Source organism: Zophobas morio, unplaced genomic scaffold, assembly GCF_036711695.1.
Source record: "Zophobas morio isolate AGI-343-1 ecotype UQ-CSIRO unplaced genomic scaffold, CSIRO_AGI_Zmor_V1 ptg000008l, whole genome shotgun sequence".
Classification (NCBI taxonomy): Eukaryota; Metazoa; Arthropoda; class Insecta; order Coleoptera; family Tenebrionidae; genus Zophobas; species Zophobas morio.
In genome coordinates, this window is record NW_026972113.1 from 10,850,695 (window position 1) to 10,876,201 (window position 25,507).

A 25,507-nucleotide genomic window follows, 5' to 3' on the forward strand; every position below is an offset into this window, starting at 1 on the left:
TGTTACGTTTCAGTCAATGTACATTTACAGGAATTAACATTGGAATATGGTTAGTTTTGATGCCAATTTTGTTTTTGACAAGTTTCAGTATTTTTTTACAGTAGGTTTTCAATCTTAGACGTAATTTACTGTTGATTATTCCGTTATTAATACGTTGAAAACACGTATCTGAATAATAATCGTAGCGACTCGATGTGTCAGACGTTCAAAATCTGCTTATTCATTTGGTATTCAATCATTAAAACACAAAACATCTTAATCTATGCATTAACGTTGAAAACTAGTTATTTTTAGACGACGATTTAACGTCAATTCAAGTGGAAGTCTACGGCATGTTTAAAACGAGTGACTGTAAGAATTTCATTACTAAAATATCAAGTGAAATTTGCTCAAGTTTCGAAAAATATTAACGTCATTTTAGCGTATCCATATTATATTATGCTTAGTGTATATTCACATGAATTAACGTTGCAATTTGGTTAGTTTTGACGATAATTTTAATTACAACAATTCTGTTTTCGACCGTTAAATTTTAGCTTTTTTTTACTTTGACGTAGCTTTTCAATCTTGGACGTCATTTATTGTTGATTATAACGTTATTACAACGTTGAAAACACGCATCCAGAATAATAACCTTAGCGATTCGATGTGTCAGACGAAAATCTGCCCATTCATTTGGTATTCAATAATTAAAAAAAAAGCTTAATTTATTAACGTTGAAAACTAGTTATTTCTAGACGACGATTTAACGTCACATCAAGTGGAAATCTACGGCATGTTTAAAACGAGTGAGTGCAAGAATTTCACATGAATTGACGTTGGAATTTGGTTAGTTTTGATGACACTTTAACGTATTGGAATTCTATGTTTTCGACACGTTACAAAATGGTTAAATTTTAGGTTTTTTTTAATTTTGACGTATTTTCAAATCTTAGACGTTCTTTATTGTTGATTAAAAAACGTTACTACAACGTTGAAAATACGTACTCTGAATAATAATCTTAGCGACTCGATGTATCAGGACGAGAAATCTGCGTATTCAATTTGGTATTCAATAATTTAAGAAAGCATCTAACTTAGTAACGTTGATAACTAGTTAATTATAGACGATCATTTAACGTCATTTCTAGAATTTGTTTACACAAATATTAAATTTATTTACACTCCAATTATTGACGTATTAAATAAATGTACACAAAATAACGTTGAAATTTGGTTAATTTTGACGAGAATTTCAACGTATTGCAATTCTATGTTTTCGACGTTAGAAGACCGTTAAACTTTGGTATTTTTTCTACATTCACGTAGCTTTTCAATTTAGAAGTCATTTACTGTTGATTATAACGTTATTACAACGTTGAAAGCACGTATTCTGAATAGTAATTTTAGCGACTCGATGTGTCAGACGAAGAATTCTTTTGGTATTCAATCATTTAAGAAAACATCTAGAAATGGTTAATTTTAGACCACGATTTAACGTTATTTTTAGAATTTCTTTAAAAAATATATCAAATGTTAAATTTATACTCCTATGATTGAAATTCGGTCAAGCTCAAAAAAAAAAAAAATTGGCGTCGTTTTAACGTATCCCTGTTACGTTGCAGTCGGTTACATTTACGTGAATTAACGTTGAAATTTGGTTAGTTTTGACTAGAATTTTAACAAATCGCAATTCTGTGTTCACGACAAGTTAGAATATAGTTAAATTTTAGTCTTTTTTTTTACTTTGACGTATCTTTTCAATCCTGGACGTCATTTATTGTTGATTATAACGTTGTTACAACGTTAAAAACACGTATTCTGAAGAGTAATCTTAGTAACTCGATGTGTCAGACAAGGAATCTGCATATTCATTTGGTATTCAATAATTTAAGAAAACATCCAAATTAGTAACGGTGAAAACTGGTTGATTTTAGACGACGATTTAACGTTATTTCTATAATTTCTTTAAAAAATATATCAAATGTTAAATTTATACTCCTATGATTGAAATGCGGTCAAGCTCAAAAAAAAAAAATTAGCGTCGTTTTAACGTATCCCTGTTACGTTGCAGTCGGTTACATTTACGTGAATTAACGTTGAAATTTGGTTAGTTTTGACTAGAATTTTAACAAATCGCAATTCTGTGTTCACGACAAGTTACAATATCCTTAAATTTTAGACTTTTTTTTTACTTTGGCGTATCTTTTCAATCCTGGACGTCATTTATTGTTGATTATAACGTTGTTACAACGTTAAAAACACGTATTCTGAAGAGTAATCTTAGCAACTCGATGTGTCAGACGAGGAATCTGCATATGCATTTGGTATTCAATAATTTAAAAAAACATCCAAGTTAGTAACGGTGAAAACTAGTTCATTTTAGACGACGATGTAACGTTATTTCTATAATTTCTTTAAAAAATATATCAAATGTTAAATGTATACTCCTATGATTGAAATTCGGTCAAGCTCAAAAAAAAAATGGCGTCGTTTTAACGCATCACTGTTACGTTGCAGTCGGTTACATTTACGTGAATTAACGTTGAAATTTGGTTAGTTTTGACTAGAATTTTTACAAATCGCAATTCTGTGTTCACGACAAGTTAGAATATCGTTAAATTTTTGTCTTTTTTTTACTTTGACGTATCTTTTCAATCCTGGACGTCATTTATTGTTGATTATAACGTTGTTACAACGTTAAAAACACGTATTCTGAAGAGTAATCTTAGCAACTCGATGTGTCAGACAAGGAATCTGCATATTCATTTGGTATTCAATAATTTAAGAAAACATCCAAGTTAGTAACGGTGAAAACTGGTTAATTTTAGACGACGATTTAACGTTATTTCTGGAATTTCTTTAAACAATATATCAAATGCTAAATTTTTAATCCTATAATTGAAATTCGGTCAAACTCAAAAAAAAATGGCGTCGTTTTAACGCATCCCTGATACGTTGCAGTTGGTTATATTTACGTGAATTAACGTTGAAATTTGGTTAGTTTTGACTAGAATTTTAACAAATCGCTATTCTGTGCTCACGACAAGTTAGAATATCGTTAAATTTTAGTCTTTTTTTTACTTTGACGTATCTTTTCAATCCTGGACGTCATTTATTGTTAATTATAACGTTGTTACAACGTTAAAAACACGTATTCTGAAGAGTAATCTTAGCAACTCGATGTGTCAGACCAGGAATCTGCATATCCATTTGGTATTCAATAATTTAAGAAAACATCCAAGTTAGTAACGGTGAAAACTGGTTAATTTTAGACGACGATTTAACGTTATTTCTAGAATTTGTTTAAAAAATATATCAAATGTTAAATCTATACTCCTATGATTGAAATTCGGTGAAGCTCAAAAAAAATGGCGTCGTTTTAATGTATCCCTGTTACGTTGCAGTCGGTTACATTTACGTGAATTAACGTTGAAATTTGGTTAGTTTTGACTAGAATTTTAACGTATCGCAATTCTATGTTCACGACAGGTTAGAATATCGTTACATTTTAGTCTTTTTTTTTACTTTGACGTATCTTTTCAATATTGGACGCCAGTTATTGTTGATTACAACGTTGAAAACACGTATTCTGAATAGAAATCTTAGCGACTCGATGTATCAGACGATGAATCTCTCTATTCATTTGATATTTAATAATTTTAGAAAACATCCAAGTTAGTAACGGAAAAAAATGGTTAATTTAGATGACGATTTAACGTTATTTCTAAAGTTTCTTTAAAAAATATATCAAATATTAAATTTTTAATCCTATAATTGAAATTCAGTCAAGTAAAACAAAAAAAAATACGTCATTTTAACGTATCCATGTTACGTTGCAATCGGTTACATTTACATGAATTAACGTTGAAATTTGGTTGGTTTTGACTACAATTTTTGACGTATCGCAATTTTATGTTCACGACAGGTTAGAATATCGTTAAATTTTAGTCTTTTTTTACTTTGACGTATCTTTTTAATCTTGAACGTCATTGTTGATTTATAACGTGGTTGCAGCGTTGAAAACACGTATTCTGAATAGTAATCTTAGCGACTCGATGTGTCAGGAAGCTGCCTATTCATTTGGTATTTAATAATTTAAGAAAACATCGAAGTTAGTAATGGTGAAAACTGGTTAAATTTAGACGGCGATTTAACGTTATTTCTAGAATAAAAAAAAATATATATGAATTGTCAAATTTATACTCCAAAGATTGAAATGCGGTCAACTTAAAAAAAAAGCGATTAACGTTGAAATTTTGTTATTTTTGACTACAATGGCTGTAAGAATTTCATTACTAAAATATCAAGTGTCCAATTTATATTTCAACAACTAAAATTTGGTCAAGGTCGAAAAAAACTAACGTCATTTTAACGTTACATTGCAGTCAGTGTACACGTGGACGAATGAACGTCGAAATTTGGTTAGTTTTGACAATTTTTTAATTTGACGTAGTTTCTCAATTTCAGACATCATTTATTGTTGATTATAACGTTACTAAATAAAACGTTGAAAACACGTATTTTGAGCAAAAATCCTAATTGATTAGATGTATCCGACGAGGGATTTACAGATTCATCTACTATTCATCTGCTTTCAGAAAACCGATATAGTTTTAATCCAGGAACATTGAAAACTGGTTAATTTTTGACGAAGATTTAACGTCATTTCTTTATTAAAAGGTCAAGTGTTCAAAGTTGGTTAGTTTGACGACAATTTTACGTTATTTCAACAGTTTATTTTTGCCAATTCTTTGCCGAGTTCACTATTTTTATGCCATAAGCCTCCACTTAAAACGTCCATTTAACGTTTAAAACACGTCGAGTTTTTCACATTTAAAGCTAAAAAAAATTAAGTGGTGTAATCGGTTTTAGGTAACGACGAAAACTTTCTCTATCGATTATGGTTAATCAATTAAGCATTAACCAGGTAGCAGTTAATTTTTAGTTTTGAAAAATGTACGTTGTTCAAGTTCAAGCACTAAAAAAGCGAAAAAATGCGTCCGATAATGTACTAATTGGCGCAACACATAATTAAGTAATAAAAACATAATAACACCGGCTAAAAAAGCTAGAGCATTGAAAAAAATTCTTTAATAAATATCTCGAGCGGCTTATCTCCTCCGTAATGAAATAATGAAACTCGCCACAAATGCACGTTTTATTTTTGTGACAGGAAGTCGAACATTAGCTGTTTTTAAGCAACGGCCTTTGGCAGATGATGCTTCACAAGTGTGCAACAATGATAAAAAATGTCTTTTTACGCACCGAAAAAACCGGCACAAAAAAGTCGCTATTTTATTACCGTCATAACCGAGTGCGCGTTTGTTTTTACAGGGGTTCAACATAAAAAAAGAACTATCATCCATTCATTACTCCGCAAAAACAGGGTGCGCTAAATTTAGCGACTTTTTTTCTACGCCCGCACCTTTGTAGTGCTCCACTGTGCGTAAATACGTCAAGTTCGAGATTACAAGTCGGAAATGACACGAAAAGGTCGATCCCGGAAAAGCCCGAAATAATCATCGATCGCACTAATTTTATTTTATAAATTCGTGATGGACTCATTTCCGTGCACATCTCTAACTAGGACGTCGATATCCCTTAAATAAATAACGTTTACGCAAACGTAACAAGCGTTCCGCTCCGTCACGCACGTAATTAATTTATTAACATAACGAAACGAGCGCCTAATGATCGTAAAGTGCGTTTACGCTTTCTATTGACGCACGGCCGTAGAAAAAGTGTCGCGACGCACTTACAAGCAACTTTTAATTTGGCGGGGTTGGAGAGCATCGATACGTTCTGGACCGAGGCCCTGCATCGGTATTCTCCGGTGAGGTTCTTGCTCTTCTTGCCGTCGCCGAGCTTGGGGAAGTACAGAGAGCCGTCTCTCTGCACGTGGCGTCTGCTGTCGTTGCTTTTGATTGGTTGATCATTGTGCAACCACGTGATTTGGAGACCGGGCGTCGGGGACTGGGCGTCGCAGCGCAGGGTGGCCGACTGTCCTCTGCTCACCGTCACATCCTGCGGGTCCTTCAGCTGGATCGAGAGAGGTACTTCGGGGACATCGACGGCTCCTGCAAACGCTGAAACAACGAAAAAATTCAAAATCACTCACAAAGTCGCTGAAAAATGCAGGACCTCGCGGACCCTTGCCTCGCTTTTAAAACGGATCGAAGAATCGCCTCGATATTGTTTGTTTTATACGTTACGCTTCCGCTAATTAGCATTAATAACAATTTCCGGCGTATTTGGAAGTGAACATAATTTGTCTGTTCATTAAGTAATTTTACATTTGTTTATGTTCCCGTAGTGGAATAAATTTTACATTCGCTTATTATCCATATTTTATCGTTAAATATGCGCACACTTCCTTGCAAATAAACAATTAAGCGTTTAAAGCGCGCTATTTTATTAAAACGGAATTAATATAATACCTACTCGGTGTTTACTTATTTGGGGCTCGCGGATACTCGTAAAGAACGCTGGGAAAACCAGACAATAGACCATAAAGATGGGCAACCTTTTGAACCATGTGGGCCAACTACAAATTTTTTAATGCGAGGTTCGATGGGTTTTCGATGGAGGTACATCGAGGAGGATGTGTCTAATCGCTGCTGATATAAAAGGCCAAATATGGGACGGCGGGGCGGCGGCGGCATTGTGTCATGGGCGGTTCCGGGTTTGTGGTCGTTGTGACCACAGAAAAAAAGTCTCGATTTAATTATTTCAAAATTAAAAATAAAAACATTTTCTATCTCACAAAAAATCTTTGGAAACTGTTCTCTCAAAACTTTTACCAACCTCGTTTTCATGTTTATTTTTAATTTTAAAGATTTTTTGTTTTTCTAGTATAAATTCAGTTACTCCAACATAAAACTTCGATCCTGAGAGAAATGAAATTTTAACAGTTGATTTATTAGAGCGAGGAAAATTTTCACCTGAGAGTAAAAATTAATCTATTGATTATTTTTGGAGAAAAATTGATTTATAAATAAAACATGTAACATTTTGAGAAAAAAATTTGAAATTTTTTTGCAAAATTTTCTTTTTTTTGTTGACGATGATTCTAATAACTTTCAGATAAACAAATTATCTTGATATAATTAAATTCAAAGAAAATATTTTTCTACCATTATTGGAAAAGCCTGGGAAACTTTATACGTGGAAAACCTCAAGTTTACTCAAAAAATATCTTAGGAAAACTTTTTTCAAAATTTTTACCAAATCCTGGTATCACGTCAAACGAGAGTCGAGAAAAAATATTTATCGATGATGATTTTTTTATAGAAAAATAAGGATTTTGCAATTAAGCTCCGCCCCCGGCTCACGACCAATAAAAAACTCGTCACAATTAAAATGTGGGCGGGTGGGTGGGGTTTATATTTTGCCTACTTTTCTCAATATACGTAGTTTTCTTCTCACAAACAAATGAAAATGAAACATGTCATTGGTAAATTTATAGACAAGTGTGGGAGGAGAAAATTTACTATTTTAAAGATGTTTTCAGTCCTTGTCGTGAAAAGAAAACTACGTATATTAAGAAAAATACAGGCAAAATATAAACCCCGCCCACCCGCCCTCATCTCATTTCTTATCATTTTTTCGTATTCATCGTGAGCCGGGGGGCGGGGCTTAATGGCAAAATCTATTTTTTTAAGCAAGAAATTACCATGTGAAAGATGTCCTTAAGTAAATCGTTGTAAATTCATTACAACTGGGATTCGGGCGGGTGGGAGGGGCTTAATTTTTGTTCTGTTTTTTTCTCTTAATATCTGCAGATTTAATTAAGAAACAAAGAAAATATAAACCCCGCCCACCCGCCCAATTTAAATTGTGGTGATTTTTTATTGGCCGTGAGTCCGGGGGCGGAGCTTAATTGCAAAATCCTGATTTTCGTATTTTTTTGTCATAAGGATTAAAAATTTATCTATTTTCGGGAATTTATTGCAAACTTTGGACATAAAAAAAATCCTAAATTTTCTTACAAAAAAATCGTTATTTCAAAATTTTTTCAAACCCTCGTTTTCACATTTATTAAAATTTAAAATATGAAAAATTGCCATATATTTTTTTGTTTTTCCAATATAATATCAACAATTTCTATCACAACACAAAACTTCGACCTTGAGAAAACTGAAACTGTTAATATTTTAAATTGACGAACATTTTTGGGCTTCTATTAAAAAAATTAAAAAAGCGCTTTATGAAGATTTTTTTCTTTCAAAAAATTTGTAACACTATCAATTTCCAAAAACGTCTTAATTAGATTTTTGAAATTTTGAAAAATTAAAATTCACGAAAAACATTTTTTTTTTTGTTGATTTTTATAACTTTCATCCAAACATATTAATCTTGAGATAATTAAATTTGTTAGATTTTTAAACTGATGACAATTTTCACTCAGGATTAAAAAATCGATGTTTCTACCATTTTTGGAAAACCCTGGAAAACTTTGTCGTGAAAAACCTCAAATTTTCCCAAAAAATATCTTGAGAGAATTTTTCAAAATTTTTACCAAATCCTAGTAAATCAAAAAAATAATATCTCAGTTCTAGTGAATTTTTCATTCGATGTAAGACCAAGGGGCGGAGCATAATTGCAAAACCCATATTTCCCAGAAAATTTACCTACCATTTGAACATGTTTGAAGATTTTTGTTGTCAAAAAAAGAATCACAAGGTAACTGCTTGTAGAGAAACGAAAATTTTGCAGTTAAACTCCGCCCCCCGGCCAACGACGAATAAAAAAAATCATCACAATTGAGATAGGGTGGGTGGGTGGGGCTTATATTTTACCTTATTCTTCTATCAACTTACGTTTTTTACTTTTGACAACAAGAAACTTAAAATATTAAGTATACTATTGTTATAAGTATAAATACATAAATTAACCCCGCCCACCCACCCCGATCTCAATTGTGATACATTTTTCATTCGTTGTCAGACAGAGGAGCAGAGGATAATTGCAAAATCCATATTTCCGTCAAGACTCCAAATTAACGAAAATTTCAGCTTCGATTAAGAATTGATCTAATAATATTTTTTGGAAAATTTTTGACGAGGAACCCAAATCCGATCCCGTTGAATTTTTTATAACACTTTTTGGAATTTTGAAAAAAAATCACTCGAGATTGAAAATATACTTTCTCTCATTTTTGGAAAATTCTTGACAACTTAAGACATAAAAAACCTATAATTAAAAAAAGGCCGCCTTCCTTTTCAAAATTTTGAGGGATTTGTTAATCGTTAGTTTTCGGCTTCTATTAAAAATTGATCTAATACTTTTCGAAAATTTTTCACACTTCGACTTAAAACATTTAACATCTTTAAAAAAGCGCTTTATGAAGATTTTTTCTTTCAAAAAATTTGTAACACTATTAATTTCCAAAAACGTCTTAATTAGACTTGTTTGATTTTTGAAGATTTTTCGAAATTTTGAAAAATTAAAATTCACGAAAAACATTTTTTTTGTTGATTATAATAACTTCCATCCAAACATAAATTATCTTGAGATAATTAAAATAGTTAGGTTTTTAAACTGATGACAATTTTCATTCAGGATTAAAAAATCGATGTTTCCACCATTTTTGGAAAACCCTGGAAAACTTTGTCGTGAAAAACCTCAAATTTTCACAAAAAATATCTTGGGAGACTGTTTCAAAATTTTTACCAAATCCTGGTAAATAAAAAAATAAGCCCCACCCACCTACCCCTATCTCAATTGTGGTGAATTTTTCATTCGTTGTAAGACCAAGGGGCGGAGCATAATTACAAAATCCACATTTCCATCAAAATTTACCTACCATTTGAACATGTTTGAAGATTTTTGTTGTCAACAGAAGAATTACAAGATAACTGCTTGTAGAGAAGGGAAAATTTTGCAGTTAAGCTCCGCCCCCCGGTCCAACGACGAATAAAAAAAATCATCACAATTGAGATAGGGTGGGTGGGTGGGGCTTATATTTTACCCTTTTCTTCTATTAACTTACGTTTTTTTCTTTTGTCAACAAGAAACTTAAAATATTAAGTAGTTATATTGTTATAAGTACAAATATATAAATTAACCCCGCCCACCCACCCCGATCTCAATTGTGATAAATTTTTCATTCGTTGTCAGACAGAGGGGCAGATGATAATTGCAAAATCCATATTTCCGTCAAGACTCCAAATTAACGAAAATTTCAGCTTCGATTAAAAATTGATCTGATAATAATTTTTGGAAAATTTTTGACGACGAACCCAAATCCGATCCCGTTGAATTTTTTATAACGATTTTTGGGATTAAAAAAAAAATCATTCGAGATTGAAAATATATTTTCTATGATTTTTGGAAAATTCTTGACAACTAAAGACATAAAAAAACTATAATTGAAAAGAGGCCGATTTCCTTTTCAATATTTTGAGGGATTTGTTAATCGTTAGTTTTCGGCTTCTATTGAAAATTGATCTAATATTTTTCGAAAATGTTTACACTTCTACGTAAAACTTTTAACATCTTTAAAAAACCGCTTTATGAAGAATTTTTTCTTTAAAAAAATTTGTAACACTATTAATTTCCAAAAACGTCTTAATTAGACTTGTTGGATTTTTGAAGATTTTTTGAAAATTCATGAACATTTTTTTTGTTGATTTTAATAACTTTCATCCAAACATAAATTATCTCGAGATAATTAAAATAGCTAGGTTTTTAAACTGATGACAATTTTCATTCAGGATTAAAAAATCGATGTTTCCACCATTTTTGGAAAACCCTGGAAAACTTTGTCGTGAAAAACCCCAAATTTTCTCAAAAAATATCTTGGGAGACTGTTTCAAAATTTTTACCAAATTCTGGTAAATAAAAAAATAAGCCCCGCCCGCCCACCCCATCTCAATTGTGGTGAATTTTTCATTGGATGTAAGGCCAAGGGGCGGAGCATAATTGCAAAATCCATATTTTCCACAAAATTTACCTACCATTTGAACATGTTTGAAGATTTTTGTTGTCAAAAGAAGAATTACAAGATAACTGCTTGTAGAGAAGGGAAAATTTTGCAGTTAAGCTCCGCCCCCCGGGCCAACGACGAATAAAAAAAATCATCACAATTGAGATAGGGTGGGTGGGTGGGGCTTATATTTTACCGTTTTCTTCGATTAACTTACGTTTTTATCTTTTCACAACAAGAAACTTAAAATACATATTAAGTATACTATTGTTATTAAGTATGGATATATAAATTAACCCCGCCCACCCACCCCAATCTCAATTGTGATAAATTTTTCATTCATTGTCACACAGAGGGGCAGAGGATAATTGCAAAATCCATATTTTTGTCAAGACTCCAAATTAACGAAAACTTCAGCTTCGATTAAAAATTGATCTAATAATGTTTTTTGGAAAATTTTTGACGACGAACCCAAATCCGATCCCGTTGAATTTTTTATAACACTTTTTGGAATTTTGAAAAAAAAAACACTCGAGATTGAAAATATATTTTCTATCATTTTTGGAAAATTCTTGATAACTAAAGACATAAAAAACCTATAATTAAAAAAAGGGCGCCTTCCTTTTCAAAATTTTGAGGGATTTGTTAATCGTTAGTTTTCGACTTCCATTAAAAATTGATCTAATATTTTGCGAAAATTTTTACACTTCTACGTAAAACTTTTAACATCTTTAAAAAAGCGCTTTATGAAGATTTTTTGTTTCAACAAATTTGTAACACTATTAATTTCCAAAAACGTCTTAAGTTAGCCTTGTTTGATTTTTGAAGATTTTTTGAAATTTAAAAAAATTTAAATTCACGAAAAACATTTTTTTTTGTTGGTTTTAATAACTTTCATCCAAACATAAATTATCTTGAGATAATTAAAATTGTTAGACTTTTAAACTGATGACAATTTTCACTCAGGATTAAAAAATCGATGTTTCTACCATTTTTGGAAAACCCCGGAAAACTTTGTCGGAAAAACCTCAAATTTTCTCAAAACATATCTTGGGAGACTGTAAAATTTTTACTAAATCCTGGTCAATCAAAAAAATAAGCCCCACCCACCCACCCCTATCTCAATTGTGGCGAATTTTTCATTCGATGTAAGACCGAGGGGAGGAGCATAATTGCAAAACCCATATTTCCCACAAAATTTACCTACCATTTGAACATGTTTGAAGATTTTTGTTGTCAAAAGAAGAATCACAAGGTAGCTGCTTATGGAGAAACGAAAATTTTTCAGCTAAGCTCCGGCCCCCGAGCCAACGACGAATAAAAAAATCATCACAATTGAGATAGGGTGGGTGGGTGGGGCTTATATTTTACCTTTATCTTCTATTAACTTAGGTTTTTTTTCTTTTGACAACAAGAAACTTAAAATATTAAGTATACTATTGTTGTAGTATAGATATATAAATTAACCCCGCCCACCCACCCCGACCTCAATTGTGATAAATTTTTCATTCGTTGTCAGACAGAGGAGCAGAGGGTAATTGCAAAATCCATATTTCTGTCAAGACTCCAAATTAACGAAAATTTCAGCTTCGATTAAAAATTGATCTAATAATAATTTTTGGAAAATTTTTGACGACGAACCCAAATCCGATCCCGTTGAATTTTTTATAACAATTTTTGGAATTTTGAAAAAAAAATCACTCGAGATTGAAAATATATTTTTATCATTTTGAAAAATTTTTGACAACTAAAGACATAAAAAACCTATAATTAAAAAAAGGCCGCCTTCCTTTTCAAAATTTTGAGGGATTTGTTAATCGTTAGTTTTCGGCTTCTATTAAAAATTGATCTAATATTTTGCGAAAATTTTTCACACTTCGACGTAAAACTTTTAACACCTTTAAAAAAGCGCTTTATGAGAATTTTTTCTTTCAAAAAATTTGTAGCACTATTAATTACCAAAAACGTCTTAAGTTAGCCATGTTTGACTTTTGAATATTTTTTGAAAATTCATGAAAAAGATTTTCTTTTGTTGATTTTAATAACTTTCATCCAAACATAATTAATCTTGAGATAATTAAAATTGTTAGACTTTTAAACTGATGACAATTCTCATTTTTCACACTTCTACGTAAAACTTTTAACACCTTTAAAAAAGCGCTTTATGAGAATTTTTTCTTTCAAAAAATTTGTAGCACTATTAATTACCAAAAACGTCTTAAGTTAGCCATGTTTGACTTTTGAATATTTTTTGAAAATTCATGAAAAAGATTTTCTTTTGTTGATTTTAATAACTTTCATCCAAACATAATTAATCTTGAGATAATTAAAATTGTTAGACTTTTAAACTGATGACAATTCTCACCTAGGATTAAAAAATCGATGTTTCTACCATTTTTGGAAAACCCTGGAAAACTTTGTCGTGAAAAACCTCAAATTTTCTCAAAAAATATCTTGGGAGAATGTTTTAAAATTTTTACCAAATCCTAGTAAATCAAAAAAATAATATCTCAGTTCTAGTGAATTTTTCATTCGATGTAAGACCAAGGGGCGGAGCATAATTGCAAAACCCGTATTTCCCAGAAAATTTACCTACCATTTGAACATGTTTGAAGATTTTTGTTGTCAAAAGAAGAATCACAAGGTAACTGCTTGTAGAGAAACGAAAATTTTGCAGTTAAGCTGTGCCCCCCGGGCCAACGACGAATAAAAAAAATCATCACAATTGAGATAGGGTGGGTGAGTGGGGCTTATATTTTACATTTTTCTTTTATTAAATTACGTTTTTTTCTTTTCACAACTAGAAACTTAAAATATTAAGTATACTATTGTTATAAGTATAAATATATAAATTAACCCCGCCCACCCACCCCGATCTCAATTGTGATACATTTTTCATTCGTTGTCAGACAGAGGGGCAGATGATAATTGCAAAATCCATATTTCCGTCAAGACTCCAAATTAACGAAAATTTCAGCTTCGATTAAAAATTGATCTGATAATAATTTTTGGAAAATTTTTGACGACGAACCCAAATCCGATCCCGTTGAATTCTTTATAACAATTTTTGGAATTTTGAAAAAAAAATCACTCGAGATTGAAAATATATTTTTATCATTTTTGGAAAATTCTTGACAACCAAAGACATAAAAAAACTGTAATTAAAAAAAGGCCGCCTTCCTTTTCAAAATTTTGACGGATTTGCTAATCGTTAGCTTTCGGCTTCTATTAAAATTTGATCTAACATTTTTCGAAAATCTTTCACACTTCTACGTAAAACTTTTAACATCTTTAAAAAAGCGCTCTATGAAGATTTTCTTCTTTCAAAAAAATTTGTAACACTATTAATTTCCAAAAACGTCTTAATTAGATTTTTGAAATTTTGAAAAATTAAAATTCACGAAAAACGTTTTTCTCTTTTGTTGATTTTAATAACTTTCATCCAAACATAAATTATCTCGAGATAATTAAAATTGTTAGATTTTTAAACTGATCACAATTTTCACTCAGGATTAAAAAATCGATGTTTCTACCTTTTTTGGAAAACCTTGGAAAACTTTGTCGTGAAAAACCTCAAATTTTCCCAAAAAATATCTTGGGAGACTTTTTCACAATTTTTACCAAATACTGGTATATCAAAAAAATAAGCCCCACCCACCCACCCCGATCTCAATTATGATAAATTTTTCATTGGTTGTCTGACAGAGGGGCAAAATCCATATTTCTTGACAAATTCCGTATATTAAGAAAAAACAAGGTAAATATACGTCTTTTTCAATTTTAAAGATTCAAAATCAATTTTTTTTAATCTGAATTTATTTACCTCTAGCACACCAGAAAACTTCGACCTTGAAAAAACTGAAACTGTCAAGACTCCAAATTAACGAAAATTTCAGCTTCGATTAAGAATTGATCTAATAATATTTTTTGGAAAATTTTTGACGACGAACCCAAATCCGATCCCGTTGAATTTTTTATAACACTTTTTGGCATTTTGAAAAAAAAATCACTCGAGATTGAAAATATACTTTCTCTCATTTTTGGAAAATTCTTGACAACTGAAGACATAAAAAACCTATAATTAAAAAAATGCCGCCTTGCTTTTCAAAATTTTGAGGGATTTGTTAATCGTTAGTTTTCGGCTTCCATTAAAAATTGATCTAATATTTTGCGAAAATTTTTCACACTTCTACGTAAAACTTTTAACATCTTTAAAAAGGCGCTTTATGAAGATTTTTTCTTTAAAAAAACTTGTAACACTATTCATTTCCAAAAACGTCTTAATTAGGCTTGTTTGATTTTTGAAGATTTTTCGAAATTCTGAAAAATTAAAATTCACGAAAAACTTTTTTTTTTTGTTGATTTTTATAACTTTCATTCAAACATATTAATCTTGAGATAATTAAAATTGTTAGATTTTTAAACTGATGACAATTTTCACCCAGGATTAAAAAATCGATGTTTCTACCATTTTTGGAAAACCCTGGAAAACTTTGTCGTGAAAAACCTCAAATTTTCTCAAAAAATATCTTGGGAGACTGTTTCAAAATTTTTACCAAATCCTGGTAAATAAAAAAATAAGCCCCACCCTATCTCAATTGTGGTGAATTTTTCATTCGTTGTAAGACCAAGGGGCGGAGCATAATTACAAAATCCACATTTCCCTCAAAATTTACCTACCATTTGAACATGTTTGAAGATTTTTGTTGTCAAAAGAAGAATCACAAGGTAACTGCTTGTAGAGAAACGAAAATTTTGCAGTTAAGCTCCGCCCCCCGGGCCAACGACGAATAAAAAAATCATCACAATTGAGATAGGGTGGGTGGGTGGGGCTTATGTTTTATCTTTTCCTTTTATTAACTTACGTTTTTTTCTTTTCACAACAAGAAACTTAAAATATTAAATATACTGTTGCTATAACTATAGATATATAGATTAACTGAAATTGATCTAATGTTTTTTGGAAATTTTTGACAACTTAAGACATAAAAAACCTGTAATTAAAAAAAAACTGCCTCCCTTTTCAAAATTTTGAGGATTTGTTAAACGTTAGTCGGCCTCGCCTCTTTTTAGATAAAAATTATTTATTTAATCGGTACTTTTCCAAGCTCCAACGATCAAAGTCGTCTTTAATGAATTCCGTCGCTTCCTTCCACCTTTGTCAACAAATTTTTTAATTCCAATTAAATTCGAAAAAAATCCTCGTCCAAGCTTACAACAAAATCCGCCCCTAAAATCCCGGAATTTCGAAAACCCGTCACTTTTGACAGACACGAGCGCCCCCACCCCCTCCCGCCAATCCCGTCCCGATTGTGCGACTCCGGCACCACCTGTCACTCCGGCGCGAAATTGCTTCCAGGTGTACGGAGCGCAAAAACCTCGAGCGTGTTTACAAATAATCCAACCTAAATAAAAATATTGGGACCTCGATAAGTCATTGTTTGCGCATGAGCTCCGGCCGCGGAATCGAGTATCTGCTGTTAAGTAAGAGGTGAGCCTAAACGGGCCTCCTTCGGCCTTGAACGTCAACGCATTACCGAAATTAGCACTACGCACCAAACAGACTTCCTACGCATAAGCGACCGAAAACAACCCAGAAACATGCGTTATCATGCGAACTTCGCAGAATGGTTTGGGGCCCGATTACTATAATCCATGGAAGGAAAAATTTTCCGGAAAAGCGCTTAATTAATTTAGTCGATAGATTAGTCTAATAATAATGTGGAGTTGAAAGTTTTCGGTCGTTTTGTTGTAGATCGTGGAGATTTTTTTGTGTGTGGAGAGAGTACGCAGCGGTCCAGGAAACGATCGTTGGTTTTGTTTTGCCAAAGGCTAGTAACATTTGTTTTCTACGGATAACGTTCAACGATATTAATGTAAACGTAAAAATCTGCGAAACATTTGGAGCTACATCGCACAAGTGGATAAATATAAAACAGGTTTTTTATTCAAGGAAAGTAATATAAAAACATTAACACCACAGAAATCAACGGATACGTCGTCGGTCTCGTTTCTACAGTTTTCTATGATCTACTATTTGGTTTAAAAATCTGTTTTTTTTATTAAAAAAAAAAGAGGGCCTTATTGATTGTGAAAGCGGGGAGCCCTAATTATTGTGCAAATTTCAAGATTCTCCGTTATCGAATAAGAAAGTTTGAACCACAAACTGTCGTTAGTCAGACGAAGGATCTCTGAAAAAATATTCTTCGATTTTAAGGGTTCACGATTTTAAAATGGTGCAACTATCCGACTTCCGGTTTATACTATTCCATTCTTTGAAGTTTTTTGATCGTGGTACATGATTTTCTGGTTCGGATAAATTAGCCGTTCGGGCTTGAGAGATCGATACAGCAGACCATGTCATTTTTTAAAAGTTACCACCAAAAAAATTTAAAAAAAATCAGCAAGCTTCGGATCGAAACTCTGACCGCGGATTGGTATTCAGGAGGTTTAAATTAGTAAGTACCGTAAATTTTAGCAGTCTCTGTGGTCGAATAAGAAAGTTTGAACCACATCCGGCAAAAGTCAAACGAGAGATTTCAGAAAAAATATTTTTCGAGTTTAAGGGCTCACTATTTCAAAACGGTGCAACTATCCGATTTCTCGTTTATACCATTCGATTCCTTGAAGTTTTTAACTGTGATTCATGATTTTCTGGTCCGGATAAATTAGCCGTTCGGGCTTGAGATATCGATACAGCGGACCATGTCATTTTTTAAAAGTTAACAACAACAAAAAATCAGCAACCTTCGGATCGAAACTTTAACGACGAATTTGTATTCAAGAGGTTCAAATTAGTGAGAACAGAAAATTTCAGGAGTCTCCCGCTATCGAATAAGAAAATTTGAACCACAACTGCCATAAGTCAGACGCGTGATTTCAGAAAAAATATTTTTCGAGTTTAAGGGCTCACTATTTCAAAACGGTACAACTGTCCGACTTCTGGTTTATGCCATTCGATTCCTTGAAGTTTTCTGAGTGGGATGCATGATTTTCTGGTCCGGATAAATCAACCGTTCGGTCTTGAGAGATCAACAAAGTGGACAACGTCATTTTTTCCAAGTTAACACAAAAAAATAATAAAAAAAAAATAGCAAGCTTTAGAGAGAAACTTTAACGACGAATTTGTATTCATGAGGTTCAAATTAGTAAGAACAGAAAATTTCAGGAGTCTCCCGTTATTGAATAAGAAAGTTTGAACCACATCTGCCGTAAGTCAGACGAGAGATTTCAGAAAAAAATATTTTTCGAGTTTAAGGGTTCACTATTTCAAAACTGTGCAACTATCCGAGTTCTGGTTTATACCATTCGATTCCTTAAAGTTTTCTGAGTGGGGTACATGATTTTCTGGTCCGGATAAATCAACCGTTCGGTCTTGAGATATCAACAAAGTGGACGTCATTTTTTCCAAGTTAACACAAAAAAATATAAAAAAAATAGCAAGCTTTAGAGAGAAACTTTAACGACGAATTTGTATTCAAGAGGTTCAAATTAGTGAGAACAGAAAATTTCAGGAGTCTCCCGTTATTGAATAAGAAAATTTGAACCACATCTGCCATAAGTCAGACGCGTGATTTCAGAAAAAATATTTTTCGAGTTTAAGGGCTCACTATTCCAAAACGGTACAACTGTCCGACTTCTGGTTTATGCCATTCGATTCCTTGAAGTTTTCTGAGTGAGGTACATGATTTTCTGGTCCGGATAAATCAACCGTTCGGTCTTGAGAGATCAACAAAGTGGACAACGTCATTTTTTCCAAGTTGACACAAAAAAATAATAAAAAAAAAAATTGCAAGCTTTAGAGAGAAACTTTAACGACGAATTTGTATTCAAGAGGTTCAAATTAGTGAGAACAGAAAATTTCAGGAGTCTCCCGCTATCGAATAAGAAAATTTGAACCACAACTGCCATAAGTCAGACGCGTGATTTCAGAAAAAATATTTTTCGTGTTTAAGGGCTCACTATTTCAAAACGGTACAACTGTCCGACTTCTGGTTTATGCCATTCGATTCCTTGAAGTTTTCTGAGTGGGATGCATGATTTTCTGGTCCGGATAAATCAACCGTTCGGTCTTGAGAGATCAACAAAGTGGACAACGTCATTTTTTCCAAGTTAACACAAAAAAATAATAACAAAAAAAATAGCAAGCCTTAGAGAGAAACTTTAACGACGAATTTGTATTCATGAGGTTCAAATTAGTAAGAACAGAAAATTTCAGGAGTCTCCCGTTATTAAATAAGAAAATTTGAACCACATCTGCCATAAGTCAGATGCGAGATTTCAGAAAAAATATTTTTCGAGTTTAAGGGCTCACTATTCCAAAACGGTGCAACTATCCGATTTCTGGTTTATACCATTCGATTCCTTGAAGTTTTCTGAGTGGGATGCATGATTTTCTGGTCCGGATAAATCAACCGTTCGGTCTTGAGAGATCAACAAAGTGGACAACGTCATTTTTTCCAAGTTAACACAAAAAAATAATAAAAAAATAGCAAGCTTTAGAGAGAAACTTTAACGACGAATTTGTATTCAAGAGGTTCAAATTAGTGAGAACAGAAAATTTCAGGAGTCTCCCGTTATTGAATAAGAAAATTTGAACCACATCTGCCATAAGTCAGATGCGAGATTTCAGAAAAAATATTTTTCGAGTTGAAGGGTTCACTATTTCAAAACAGCGCAACTATCCGATTTCTGGTTTATACCATTCGATTCCTTGAAGTTTTCTGAGTGAGGTACATGATTTTCTGGTCCGGATAAATCAACCGTTCGGTCTTGAGAGATCAACAAAGTGGACAACGTCATTTTTTCCAAGTTAAAAATTAAAAAAAAAATAGCAAGCTTTAGAGAGTAACTTTAACGACGAATTTGTATTCAGGAGGTTCAAATTAGTGAGAACAGAAAATTTCAGGTGTCTCCCGTTATCGAATAAGAAAATTTGAACCACAATTACCACAAGTCGGACGAAAGATTTTTCGACGATTTTTTTTATAGAAAAATAACGATTTTGCAATTAAGCTCCGCCCTTAACTTTACAACGAATGAAAAGTTCATCACAACCGGGATTCGGGCAGGGGGGGCTTAATCTTTGCTCTGGTTTTTTCTCTTAACATATGCAGATTTAATTAAGAAACAGAGAAAATATAAACCCCGCCCACCCGCCCAATTTCAATTGTGGTGATTTTTTATTGGTCGTGAGCCTGGAGGCGGAGCTGAACTGCAAAATCCTGATTTTCGTACAAGAAATTATCATCTGAAATATATGTTTAAATATCGTGTTGCTGTCATAAGTGGGAGGAATTACATAGTTCCTTTTTTCTTAAAATGATAATACTTAATACATGTGTTGGTAATTTCTTGTACAGATATATGAACTTTGCATTTAAGCTCCGCCCTCGACTTGACAACGAATGAAAAATTCATCACAACCGGGATTCGGGCGGGTGGGTTGGGCTTAATACTTGCTCTGGTTTTTTCTCTTAATATATGCAGATTTAATTAAGAAACAAAGAAAATATAAACCCCACCCACCCGCCCAATTTCTATTGTGGTGATTTTTTTATTGGCCGTGAGCCTGGAGGCGGAGCTGAATTGCAAAATCATCATTTTCGTACAAGAAAATATCATCTGAAATAAATGTTTAAGTGTCGTGTTGTTGTCATAAGTGGGAAGAAGTACATAGTTCCTTTTTTCTTAAAATGATAACACTTAAAACATATGTTGGTAATTTCTTGTACAGAAATATGAACTTTGCATCTAAGCTCCGCCCTCGACTTGACAACGAATGAAAAGTTCATCACAACCGGGATTCGGGCGGGTGGGTGGGGCTTAATTTTTGCTCTGGTTTTTTCTCTTAATATCTGCAGATTTAATTAAGAAACAAAGAAAATATAAACCCCGCCCACCCGCCCAATTTCAATTGTGGTGATTTTTTTATTGGCCGTGAGCCTGGAGGCGGAGCTGAATTGCAAAATCATCATTTTCGTACAAGAAAACATCATCTGAAACACATGTTTAAGTATCGTGTTGTCATAAGTAGGAGGAGTTACATAGTTCCTTTTTTCTTAAAATCATAATACTTAAACAATGTGTTGGTAATTTCTTGTACAGAAATATGAACTTTGCATTTAAGCTCCGCCCTCGACTTGACAACGAATGAAAAATTCATCACAACCGGGATTCGGCCGGGTGGGTGGGGCTTAATTTTTGCTCTGGTTTTTTTCTCTTAATATCTGCAGATTTAATTAAGAAACAAAGCAAAATATAAACCCCGCCCACCCGCCCAATTTCAATTGTGGTGATTTTTTTATTGGCCGTGAGCCTGGAGGCGGAGCTGAATTGCAAAATCCTGATTTTCATACAAGAAATTATCATCTGAAACACATATTTAAGTATCGTGTTGTTGTCATAAGTGGGAGGAGTTACATAGTTCCTTTTTTCTTAAAATGATGCATATATTTTCCAACAATATGAATTTTGCATTTAAGCTCCGCCCTCGGTTTGACAACGAATGCAAAATTCATCACAACTGAGATTCGGGCGGGTGGGTGGGGCTTAATCTTTCCTCTGTTTTTTTAATAAATGCAGTTTTAATTGAAAAAAAAGCAAGATCCGGAGGTTAATCTGAACTCGGATTCGTATTCACTCGTAGTCAGAATTCTTCCTGTAGTATATGACCGTTTTCCAAAAGGCGGCACAACTTTCGAGCGTTCATAATCGTGAAATTCTCTCTTTAAAAGCCCCCAGCAATCGCCTCGAGCCTAAAAACGTGCGTTTTCCTTTGTGCGAAGGTCGCACATATTTTCGACACGAAATTTACATGTTAGTAGTAAATTAACTGGTAATTTTTTGCGTTTAAGATTTTTACCGAACTCAATTTATGCGTCTAGGTCACACGAAATGGAGTAATAATCGTGGTCATGTGTGTCCACGATAAATTAAAACCTTGATGGGTACCGACATTTCGCGCAATTCCGGACCTACCTGCGTTAAAGCAACATTGTTTTCCGCGATACCGATCTCTGTGTCAACGCTACGTTTAAAATTTGCGGCAATTAATCAAGTTTCGAATTTGCCGCTTCGTAATACGATGGTGTTTACTACGCCTCGGCGAGGTTATTGGTTGGCATCAAACGTCACTTTAAGAATCTCTATAATCCCTGTTCTCGAGAAGGCGGCAAGCACGCCCACTGCATCGTTCGCTCGTAATTAAACGAACAATTAATTTTAATATCTCGATATAACTTTCGCCCTTTCCACTTAATTACGTTCGATCAATTAATGTTAATTAGATTGATTTTTTAAGCGAGTCGTACGAAATCCGCCCGTTTTGCCACCTCGTGCGAAATAAGCTGGGGCCCCCGAATTTTCACGCGGACGACTTTCTTGGAAAACATGCAAATTCGCATTTTTTCGGATCGCGGGCCATTCAAGCCAACATCAGAAGTTAATATTCCAATTAAATTGGCGAAACCGGCGTTATTTGTGATGTTTGCCTCGTCCGAATGACCGAAACGAGTTAATGAATTAAATTAATTTGAAAAATTGTCATAAATTAAGGCGGGTCGAGTGTACACAATCGAATTTATTTAATTCCATGTGGATGTCGTTAAGAAGAGGCGAGCAGGTGGCTCGATCGATCAATTGATAAAAGCGAGGATAAAGCGAAAAACACCACGGATTTTCTAAATTAAAATTGCTAATGGAACCGTTTCCAAACAGCTGCCGGCGCGTTTTTTGCACGGTGTTAGCGAACGAGGGAATTTAACGGGGCGCCCTCAAGGGGCGGGGGGGCTGGAAACGGCGCGGTACGGACCTGGAGTAAGTTGGCATCTTCTGGATTACTATTTGAATGTTCATGTAGATGGTAAAACTTTTTCACTCATTTTTCAATTTTTCAATTTCAAAATTTTTCATTTTTTGATTTTCTAATTTCCATTTTCTCGATATTGCCACAATTTTTTGTTTTTTCATTTCCTTTATTTTGTCAATGTTCCCTTCGATCGTATAATTTTTTGTATACTCAATTCTTCAAATTTTTAATCTTTGATTTTTCAATTCCTGATTTTTCAAATTTTAAATTTTGCAATTTTGGAATTTTTGGATTTCTCAATAATCCGATTTTCTGATTTCTTTATTTTTCAATATTTCGATTTTACAATACGTTTTCTTTACGATTTTTCAATTCGTCGATTCTTCAATTTTTCAAGTTCTTGATTTCTATTTGTTAAATTCTTCCAAGTTTCCATTTTACACTTTCTCGTTTTTTAATTTGCATTTTTCCATTTTTTGATTCGAAAAGTTGGAAAATCGAAAAACTAAAAAATCGGAACATATTGAAAAATCTAAAAACCGAAAAAACGAAAAATTGCAGAATCGAAAAAGTGGAAAATCGAAGAAATGAAGAAGGGAAAAATTGAAACATGGAAAAACTAAAAGCAATTTTACAATTTTTCCGTTTTTTAATGTCTCGGTTTTATTTTTCGTTTTTGCAACTTGGATTTTTCAATTTTTCAATTTCTCGACTTCAAAATGTTTCAGTTTTTCGTTTCTTCAATTTATCGATTTGCAGTTTTTCAATATTATAATGCTTCATTTTTTGATTTTTCAATTTGTCGAGTTTTTCATTTTAGTTTCCTCGATTTTCCTACTTTAAAATTTTTCAATTTTGGAATTTTTGAATTTCTCAATTATTCGATTTTCTGATTTCTTTATTTTTCAATATTTCGATTTTACAATACGTTTTTTTTACGATTTTTCAATTCTTCGTTTCTTCAATTTTTCAAGTTCTTGATTTCTATTTGTTAGATTCTTCCAAGTTTTCATTTTCCCCTTTTTCGTTTTTTAATTTTTGATTTTTCAATTTTGCAATGTTTCCATTTTTTTGATTCGAAAAGTTGGAAAATCGGAAAACTAAAAAATCGGAAAATATTGAAAAAACTAAAAAACGAAAAATTACAGAATCGAAAAAGTGGAAAATCGAAGAACTGAAGAAGCGAAAAATTGAAACATGTAAAAACTAAAAACAATTTTTCAATTTTTCCGTTTTTCAGTGTCTCGGTTTTATTATTTTTCGTTTTTGCAACTTGGATTTTTTCCATTTTCCAATTTCTCGACCTCAAAATGTTTCAGTTTTTCGTTTCTTCAATTTTTCGATTTGCAGTTTTTCAATATTATAATTCTTCATTTTTTGATTTTTCAATTTCTCGAGTTTTTCATTTTCGTTTCCTCGATTTTCCTACTTTAAAATTTTTCAATTCTGGAATTTTTGAATTTCTCAATTATTCGATTTTCTGATTTCATTATTTTTCAATATTTCGATTTTAAAATACGATTTTTCAATTCTTTGTTTCAATTTTTCAGGTTCTTGTTCCATTTGTTAGATTCTTCAAAGTTTTCATTTTATGCTTTTTCGTTTTTTCTTTTTGGGGTTTTCAATTTTGCAAGTTGGAAAATCGAAAAATTAAAAATCGAAATCGAAAAAATCGGAAAATATTGAAAAATCTAAAAACCGAAAAAACGAAAAATTGCAGAATCGAAAAAGTGGAAAATCGAAGAACTGAAGAAGCGAAAAATTGAAAGATGTAAAAACTAAAAACAATTTTTCAATTTTTTCGTTTTTCGGTGTCTCGGTTTTATTATTTTTCGTTTTTGCAACTTGGATTTTTTCGATTTTCCAATTTCTCGACTTCAAAATGTTTCAGTTTTTGGTTTCTTCAATTTTTCGATTTGCAGTTTTTCTATATTCTTCGTTTTTTGATTTTTCAATTTCTCGAGTTTTTCATTTTCGTTTCCTCGATTTTCCTACTTTAAAATTTTTCAATTCTGGAATTTTTGAATTTCTCAATTATTCGATTTTCTGATTTCATTATTTTTCAATATTTCGATTTTAAAATACGATTTTTCAATTCTTTGTTTCAATTTTTCAGGTTCTTGTTCCATTTGTTAGATTCTTCAAAGTTTTCATTTTATGCTTTTTCGTTTTTTCTTTTTGGGGTTTTCAATTTTGCAAGTTGGAAAATCGAAAAATTAAAAATCGAAATCGAAAAAATCGGAAAATATTGAAAAATCTAAAAACCGAAAAAACGAAAAATTGCAGAATCGAAAAAGTGGAAAATCGAAGAACTGAAGAAGCGAAAAATTGAAAGATGTAAAAACTAAAAACAATTTTTCAATTTTTTCGTTTTTCGGTGTCTCGGTTTTATTATTTTTCGTTTTTGCAACTTGGATTTTTTCGATTTTCCAATTTCTCGACTTCAAAATGTTTCAGTTTTTGGTTTCTTCAATTTTTCGATTTGCAGTTTTTCTATATTCTTCGTTTTTTGATTTTTCAATTTCTCGAGTTTTTCATTTTCGTTTCCTCGATTTTCCTACTTTAAAATTTTTCAATTCTGGAATTTTTGAATTTCTCAATTATTCGATTTTCTGATTTCATTATTTTTCAATATTTCGATTTTAAAATACGATTTTTCAATTCTTTGTTTCAATTTTTCAGGTTCTTGTTCCATTTGTTAGATTCTTCAAAGTTTTCATTTTATGCTTTTTCGTTTTTTCTTTTTGGGGTTTTCAATTTTGCAAGTTGGAAAATCGAAAAATTAAAAA

At 32.3% G+C, this 25,507-nt stretch overlaps 1 protein-coding gene across 2 annotated transcripts in view; it reads right to left on the bottom strand.

Annotated features, from left to right (window-relative positions):
• LOC135125319 (protogenin-like) overlaps positions 1-25,507 on the bottom strand; it is a 114,362-nt gene that overhangs the window by 40,073 nt on the left and 48,782 nt on the right. For both annotated transcript variants that reach the window (XM_064050805.1, XM_064050804.1), the window contains exon 2: positions 5,742-6,068. In XM_064050805.1, the coding sequence (XP_063906875.1) occupies positions 5,742-6,068 (327 nt within the window). The remainder of the gene's footprint in view (positions 1-5,741; positions 6,069-25,507) is intronic.